Raw genomic sequence first — 9,660 nt, 5'->3', positions numbered from 1 at the left:
AGTATAAAATGGATTTCATATTTATTAAGAATTGTCACGAAATACATTCATCCTATTCAAAATACAGCTTATACACAATGAGCAGTTCACATCAAAATACACAATACTCAACAATATAAAAAATCTCATGCTCAGCACTTCAAAACAAATTTTACAAACAAAAAACATTCATGAAACAGCTAAAATTAACACTATTGTACTAGTTTGAACTATTACTGGTATTTGCCTTTTTTAATTATCATAAAGCCCATATACTGTTCCTTGACCTTTAAAATAAGTACTGTCTATTGAAATATGGTTAAGTACCCGGTAGTTGCTTTCTATAACAGCAATGAACACTTTAATAATTCAGATATCTCTTATATTCCTCCTTAGCACGAAAACGGCATATACTTTTGAAGGAGTACTTAAACTTTCATTCAAAACATAGTTTATATATCAGTCAATGAAATATTTTATCAATAAATGCAATAAATGCTTTTGCAAATCATGAAGTTGACATTTAAAGTCCATTGATAAATTACAAAAGTACACTTAATTGGAGAGTATTTTAACAAATCTGGCAATATAACGTGACATAATGTTTTCATTCATATATAATTTTTAATAAATATACTATAAACTTATATTTGCCTAGATACTGATCGTTAAACCTGAGAATGTTGTGGCTGGTGACGATAAATATACTGTCAGTTAGTCAGAGTCTGTGAAAAGGGAGATATATTTTGACATCACTTAAAGAGCAATTTACATACATTTTTTACTCCTGACACAAACTTAATCTGGAATTTCTGAAGGGAAAAAAATGATAAATATTTCAAAATAAATTTCGTTTTATAGTGTTAAATTTTTCAGCTTTTACAAAAGATGAAAAATAATTTTCTAAAAAATATTGTCAAATAAACTTTATGTTTATTATTTCATATTTTATTTGTCTTCTACATTTAGAAGTGTGATTGATTTTCAAGTGGAAGCAGGACAAATCACCCCACTGGCAAATCGTCTCACTTTTCACCAACTAGCCTCAAACTGGTTTACCAACTCGACCCACTTTGTAAAAATCGCCCCACTTGTGGTAAGGGTTAAATCCTGTTTATTTTTCACCTGTCAACTCACCCCACTTAATAAAAAAAAGGTATATGAATATTTATTAACCAACTAAGTACATTATTGCCAAAAATGACTGGTTATTAAAAATAACATATTTTCTGTAATGGCCCTGTTTTTCTGTAATGGCCCTGTTTTTTTCTGTAATGGCCCTGTTTTTTTGTAATGGCCCTGTTTTTCTGTAATGGCCCTGTTTTTTTCTGTAATGGCCCTGTATTAATGCCCGGTTTGTCTGTATAAAGCACAGTAAGGGTTTTTAATAAAGTTAATAAAATTAAGTTGTAAAGAGTATAATACTTTTTTGTATTTTATTTAATTTAGTAACCAGTAACCAACATTAAAGAACCATATATAGGGATCACTGTTCCTCCTGTTTTTCAACACATAACTTCTGTCATCTTAATATCTTGAATATTTGGTATATTAACACATACACTGTTATTCAGTTGGTTAATAAATGTATTAAGAAATGGGTGTTTTTATAATGGCTCTGTTATATGTCCTTGGTCAGTAATAATGGCCTCGGATGTCTGTAATGGCCCTCGGCGTTGCCTCGGGCCATTACAGACTTCCTCGACCATTATAACAGACCTTGGACATATAACAGGGCCATTATAAAAACACCCATTCATTAATACTATAATAATTTCCAGGTTTGCCAACTCGCCCCACTTAAAAAATGAAAATTTATTAAATTACTTTTATTGACTATGAGGTGGCATGACACAATTCATAAGGATTTTTCTATTTTTCATAAGTGGGGTGAGTTGGCAAGACTCCATTCATCAGGATTATTCTATTTTTCACAAGTGGGGCTAGTTGGCATTCAGGTCACAAAAATACTGTTAATCACTTCTTTATGCTTTATTTCAACAAAAAAAAACAGAACTACAAAATAGATATAAGAAGATGTGGTGTGAGTGCCAATGAGACAACTCTCCATCGAAGTCACAATTTGTAAAAGAAAAACCTTTATAGTTCAAAGTACATTCTTCAACACGGAGCCTTGGCTCACACCAAGTAAGCTATAAAGGGCCCCATAAATGACTAGCTTAAAACCATTCAAACGGGAAAAACCTGTTTATCTAAGGTTTTCTTAGATTTTGATCTTATTTATAAGTGGGACAGGATCATAGATATACAACGGGATTGCATCTTTTGCATTAACTGGGGAGAGTTGGCATTACTAAATTCATCAGGATTTATCTATTATTCACAAGTGGGGGCAAACCTTATTTCAGAGGAACATTAGCCCTTCATACTTTATCCAACCTGCATGTATTTTCAATGGGATTTTACCCTTTTTCCTAAGAGGGGCGAGTTGGTAAACAAAAGATGGCCAATTTTTCATTAAGTGGGGTGATATGCCAGTTGGGTGATTTGTCATAGATTCTTTTCAAGTAAATGCCATCTTTTTAAAGTTATTAAAAAAAGACAATATAATAGATAACAACATAAATGTAACATTTCCATATAAACACATAAACATTAATTATATATATTTATGCCATGGTAGTTTTTTTTGGTCTCAGATGATTAATATCATTATGAATAAAATTGAGAATGGAAATGGGGAATGTGTCAAAGAGACAACAACCCGACCATAGAACAGACAACAGCAGAAGAATTCTTGAAAGCGGTTTAACTTCCCATACTGTGGATTCATTTAAATTTCATGGGTACCAATTTTTTCCTGGATTAAGGAAAAATTTGTATTTTTATGTAAATGTGATTTCTTGGTTTTTAAAAAGTGCATACAATCCTATAGAAGATTAGTACTTCATCATTTTAATGTTTTGCTGGTTTGCACACAGGAAATCCACAAATATTGGTATCCCACGGCTAATAATCCATACACAGTATCTTATTTGGCAAATTTTGTGGCAAAACTATTTTGCAAGTTTTTTTTATCTTGTTCTTGTTACTTATTCTAAAGTTAAAGAAATATTTTAGGGATTTCATTTGAATTGCAAAATAAGCAAAAATATATGGGTTAGAAAAATAAGCCACTTTTTGTACAGTATTCAAAAGGCCAAAAAATTAAAGAAACTATGTGATTTATTCTTATTTGAGGGATAACAAGTTTTGTGGGTTATGTGGGTAAAGCTGTCAACCACAAATTTAAAAACTCGATGAAGTATAAAGTTTCTAAAGCCTTAAATGCCAAAACAAAAAATCAAATATCTATGAAAAAACAATCTTTCCACAATCCAAAGAAAAAAGTAGCCACAAAAAAAAATTGAATTGATCCATAGTTACTCAAACTGTTTCTGAACAAAACATCAATGTTCATAGTTCATGATCTGGTTCTATTAAAATTGGTTTTAAGTTTGAAATTATTTCTTTTCTTAAACAAAATAGTGATTTAATTAACTCATTAACCTATTATTTTTGTTTCAAAATCAAACTCTTTAGATATTTTTTCCTGATCATTCTTATCTTAAAAACAATAATGAAAACAAGACAATACTGTAAATTCAGAAATAATTGTGATGTTTTTATTCTTGCAATAATTTAAACTGGCATTTTAATTTTTTTATGTAAACTAAACAAGATTTTCTCAATATCACAAAAATTAAAATTGCATTTTAGTCTAAAATGACAAAATTGCAATAATAAATGCATGCAATAATTTCTGAATCTACAGTAGTATATATCACAAAATCTCTAAGATATACATATTGATAAAGGCACAAGACAAGCAGAATTAAATATTGCACTTGTTATAGACAGTTCAGTCCTGAAAAATATAGTTGTCATATGAATTGCCTTCTTTCTCAAATAACTCGAATATCTTTTGAAGAAGATTCAAAATATGTACCTCCCTTGGTTTGTACAGTACACAGAGAAAGATATATCTTGACTCATTCAGGTAGATGGAATCCATATAAGGGATGGTTCAATGTTCATTCAGCTTTTTCATGACCTTTCACTGCTTGAGGAGTTTCTATAGAAGCTTGCTCATCATAAGCTGAAAAAAATATGGCATTGTTTAAAAAATATCATTATTAATGTATTGACTTATGCAAAACCAAAATATTTAATAGATTGATTGCTATTTGTTTAATTGCGGAATTTGCCCACAATATTTGTATTGACTGAATTTACAACTTCAATAACGGCGAGTTCTTGACTATTGTTCAATACAACAGTAAGTCCATTAGTCAAAACTGTTCAAAAACAAGACACTATAGACACTGAAAGGTAAATATTGCTTTCATTTATCAGTGGGAAGTAAAATTAATAAATATTGCATTGAATACAGCATTGGTTGTAGTTGTTTCAACTACAATTCACGATAATGGGAGATAACTCCAATTTTTAAAGATGACTATAAATAATGCCATCATTTATATTTTTGGAACAGATATAAGATTCATGCATCTTGTAAAAGTTATATAACTTTCTTGACAAGTGTTGCATTATTTTGTGCCTTGAATATCTGAGCCCATATTACATTGATAAATTTCTAAAAATGTTCATGGATATGATGTATAGACTGTTACAATCTATGCACTATATTTTGTGTATAAAAAAAGGTAGTGATAAGCCTTGCAAGATAATAATTTAGATATCAAGTCAGTTACATAGGGTTTCGATTGCATTTCATGTAATCTTTACCCAAAAATGAGAATGAAAATGGGGAATATGTCAAAAAGACGACAACCCGACAAACGAGTAGAACACAGAGGAATGACACCAATAGGTCTGCAACACAGTGAGAAAATCATGCAAACAGAGGAGGGCCTCAGCTGGCCCCTAAATAAAAATGTGTACTAGTTAAGTGAAAATAGACTTATTCTTGCTGAGTCGTCTTGAAATTTGGATTGATTCATAAATTTATTGGTGTTTAATATCATAGACTATTTCATGGCAGTCAGTTTTTATTGGTTGGGGACGTCAAAGCAACTAATGAGCTCTGATAGGAAAACTAGCAACATGCTGGTTCGACCTCAAAACCTCACTGTGGCCCTGAGGCACTATTAACATTTTCTTATATTCATATGAAATGTGTGTTGAAAGTGAAATAATTTTATCAAAGTATCAGGAAGATGGACATAGACTAGAAAAATTTAACAAGGGGTCATTTTCCCTGTAATTTATATAAAATGTAAATATCCTGCTTAAATTTCATCTTTCAAAGAATAATCAGAATCAGGGACAAGTAAAATGTGGAAATAAAATCTTCAAATAGGAATGGGACTACACATAGCAAATTTGAAACAGTAAAATAAATCTCATATTGACAGTTGGTAATAAGTGTGTCTGATTGTATCTCCTACTTAGAATAAATATTGAATCTGACAAGAATGAGAAAATTTTCACTTTACTGACGAATTCACAATTAGCTTATACAATGATTACTCTATCATAGTAAATCATGACTTCATAGGGAGCAATTAACATGCAATTCAAAGGTCTTTTACAATTATCACAAATAAAATGTCAGATTTTTAAACTAGAGGCTCTAAAGAGCCTGTGTCGCTCACCTTGGTCCATGTGCATATTAAACAAGGACACAGATGGATTCATGACAAAATTGTGTTTTAGTGTTGGTGATGTGTTTGAAGATCTTACTTTATTGAACAATCTTGCTGCTTACAATTATCTCTATCTATAATGAAATTGATCCAGAATTGACAGTGGAAAATATTTTGTAAAAATTTATGAAAATTGTTACAAATTGACTATAAAGGACAATAACTCCTTAACGGGTCAATTGACAACTTTGGTCAAGTTGACTTATTTGTAGATCCTACTTTGCTGTACATTATTGCTATTTACAGTTTATCTTTGTCTATAATAATATTCAAGATAATAACCAAAAGCTGCAAAATTTTCTTAAAATAACCAATTCAGTGGCAGCAGTCCAACAACTAGTTGCCTGATTGGTCTGAAAATTTCAGGGCAGATAGATCTTGACCTAATGAACAATTTTATCCACAGCAGATTTTCTCTAAATACTTTGGTGTCAGAGAAATGAGCCAAAAACTGCATTTTACCCTATGTACTACTTTTAGCCATGTCCGCCATCTTGGTTCACGGGCGAGGTCATCAGACACATTTTTTGAACTAAATACCATAATGATGATTGTGGACAAGTTTGGTTAAATTTGTCTTAGTAGCTTCAGAAGAAGAAGATTTTTGTAAAAGATTATAAAAATTTAGAAAAAATCGTTAAAAATTGACTTTAAAGGGCAATTACTCCTTAAGGGGTCAATTGACCATTTTGGTCATTTTGCCTTATTTGTAGATCTTACTTTCCTGAACATCATTGCTGTTTACAAGTTATCTCTATCTATAATAATATTCAAGATAATAACCAAAAACGACAAAATTTCCTTAAAATTACCAATTTAGGGGCAGCATCCAAACAACGGGTTCTCCGATTCATCTGAAAATTTCAGGGCAGATAGATCTTGACCTTTTAAAACTATATACCCCAATGATGATTGTGGCCAAGTTTTGTTTAATTTGGCCCAGTTGTTTCAGAGGAGAAGATTTTTGTAAAAGTTAACTACGATGGACGACGGACGCAAAGTGATGAGAAAAGCTCAATTGGCCCTATGGGGCCAGGTGAGCTAAAAATTGACAGCATGTATAGAGATGAAGCATTTGTATATAAACTCTTGAGGATTTACTTCCATGGGTATTTAGTTGATCAACTTCTTAACAGGTTTCTGAGACAATCTCTAACTTTCAGTCATGGTCTTTCTGTGTGACATTATCAGATATGGTCAACTTTTTCCATGATGTCATACATGTAGTATGGTATGTTTTGTTTTGCTCCATTTTTAGTTTTCTTTGTAGTATTTAGTAGACTATTTTTTTGTCTATTAATATTTTTCTTTAAGACATGGTGTATTCTGATTTTATTTTTGGCCTTGGCATATTATGTTTCTCTTCTACTAAATATGTTTGATTGCCGGATTGGTATCTTTTTCACCCCCCTTTTTAACACAAGTTTTGCCAAATTTTAAAATGTTTGTGTCAATATACTACCAGGTGGAAGGTCATCTCTGTTCTCTAAAAGGTATCCATCTTCATCCTCATCTTCATCAAACTCATCTGCATTTTCATCATCAATGGGTTCCATACAGCACAAACTGTAGCAGACGATACTAATCACTACCGTAGGGAGGCAGAACATTAACAGGAACAGCCATCTGGATGACTGCCAAACACTCTGAAAAAAAGTGGCATTTTTATCATTTTTAGACAATTTAAGACAGTTGATTTATAGCTTGACAAATTCTCATTTTATGACAGCAAAAGTCCAGTAACTTTACAATGGTAATTTGAACAAGAATTAAAAAATCAAAAGGAAACCCAATGTTAACGTTGAATGTACCAATTTGGAATAGCACTTTTTTTTACCCAAGTAAAATCTAAATAATAATATTTAATGTTTTTAAGAACTGGACAAACCGATAGCAAACAATTCATTGAAATGTTTACTTTTTTACAAACAATGTTTTTAACTCTGTAAAGTCAAAAGTTATGATTTCTAAAATGAATAGCTATGTTGTCTTTCTGGAACCCAAAGTTGTGAAAATGGCTGAAGCAAATCTAAGCATCTTTTGTCAATAAAATGGAATTTTATACGACTGTCATACAAGTGAGAGGTTTAGCTAGCTTTAAAATCAGGTTTAATCCACCATTTTGTACATAAGAAAATGCCTGTAGCAAGTCAGGAATATGACAGTTGTTATCAATTCGTTTGATGTGTTTGAGCTTTTGAATTTGCACTTTGATTAGGGACTTTCAATTTAGAATTTTCCTCATAGTTCAGTTTTTTTGTGATTTTACTTTTTAAATATCTAAATCTGTGATACTTACTACTACCATGACAAGTAAATCATAAAATAATCTCTTGACTCTCATAAAGAAACCAGTTCTAAATCTGGGATACTTACCACTACCATGACAAGTAAATCATAAAATAATCTCTTGACTCTCATAAAGAAACCAGTTCCACCATAGGCCTGAAAGTACAATCAAAGCACTGTAAGTGCTATAGGCAGTTAAAAACAACAATAGTAATCAAATGTTTTGTATCAAAAAAACTTAAGGAGACAGATTTATATAGCAAATTTGCTTGTTTCTGAATTTTTAATATCAATTTCATTTGTATAATGTTGTTAAATGTTGATTTATCTGAATTAATATTGTTTAAACTAAAATCTCATATGCTGACGTTTTGAAATCTTTGTCATGCTAGTTGGATTCTTATGTCTATTTCCTATATTTGGATTGTCATGATGTCATCTGATGAGTAACTGACAATATTGTGTTTGTTAAAAACTCAAATTTTACTTTATTCCTTTGTCTGAGTTACCCAATTTTGTCAATCAGAAGTTGGACCAATAATATTTGAGTTCATTTTGTTCAGTTTTAGGTCATTTTTTTTAATAAATTTTAGGTATATTGCAGTATGTTGCTGTTTTTATCTTATTTGTTGGGTTAAGGGGTTAAGTCATATCTTTTACTACTTGCAAAAGTTTGATAGGAAAACAGTTTAAAAAGAGTTTAAAAAGAGTCAAATATGGATGCCAGATTGTACAAGTTTTTGAAAGAATTTTAAAACTACCAAAAACAAAAATTAACGAAGGAATTAAATTGGAACAGAAAATGACAAAAACATATCTGTATGTCATTTTGTAGTTTCATGAAATAATTGATCTTAAGCAATAATTTCTAGTAGTGTATGTACAATTCAATTGTCTGCATTTTCACACATGTAATGCATTGATTAAAAGGGGACTACCGTTTCATTTGTTAACATTTTGTGTACTGTAAGACAAATAAACATTTTTTCTTCTTTTTCTTCTTTTTTTTCTTTTATCTTTCTATGAAACTGAACATTAAAATTACAATGAAAGTGTTTGAATGCTATATTGATCAGGAAAGGATAAATTGAATAAATAAATCTTGCAGTGTCCTTGTTAACATTATTTTGACATCATGTAAACAACTTTAAATAAACTGTCCTTCATACACATGGTTCTTAAAGTCATATATCAAATTTAAAAAATATGATGCATATGTTTTTTTTTAAACTAAATAGATAGTTTTCATCATAAAACCTATGTACATATACTTTTTTTTCTGAAGATTTTTTTTGATTTGTCAATATTTAGTTATATTTCCGTATGCAAAGTGACTTTAGCATGACCCGTCTCGTAAAAATCCAGTGATCGCTATGTGCATGGGTCTCTCAATGAAATAAACTGATTATCTGATTGTACATGTTATACATGTGCTTAATTCCATGCTTCTTTGTTGATTGTTTACTATAGGGTGACAGTCGGTAAACTTCGGCTTCAAAACACGACAATTAATTAGCCGCCATATTTTCACATCATGTTACAGACATAGAGAAAATAAATTGACGATTATGCCATATGTTTGGGTAAAATATGATAAAATCATGCACAGAAGACTAAGTTTATGATAAATACATGCATTGGTTCAAGAATTGAATAAACATTATTTTTCACCAGTCACTCGTTTCATATAACTTTAATACACAACTGACTTCAATTAACATTA

The 9,660-nt window shown here is 30.6% G+C and overlaps 1 protein-coding gene across 1 annotated transcript in view; it reads right to left on the bottom strand.

The window, feature by feature from the left end:
* LOC143078883 (protein disulfide-isomerase TMX3-like) overlaps positions 1-9,660 on the bottom strand; it is a 112,223-nt gene continuing 102,563 nt past the window's right edge. Inside the window, exons 12-14 of the mRNA XM_076253909.1 lie at positions 8,025-8,093; positions 7,111-7,294; positions 1-4,078 (exon numbers count right to left, since the gene is read on the bottom strand). Coding sequence (XP_076110024.1) covers positions 4,014-4,078; positions 7,111-7,294; positions 8,025-8,093 — 318 coding nt within the window. The 3' untranslated portion in view covers positions 1-4,013. The remainder of the gene's footprint in view (positions 4,079-7,110; positions 7,295-8,024; positions 8,094-9,660) is intronic.

This window comes from Mytilus galloprovincialis, chromosome 6 (assembly GCF_965363235.1).
Source record: "Mytilus galloprovincialis chromosome 6, xbMytGall1.hap1.1, whole genome shotgun sequence".
Lineage (NCBI taxonomy): Eukaryota > Metazoa > Mollusca > Bivalvia > Mytilida > Mytilidae > Mytilus > Mytilus galloprovincialis.
Note: the sequence above shows the minus strand (reverse complement) of the source record. Positions and strands in the feature narration are given on the sequence as shown.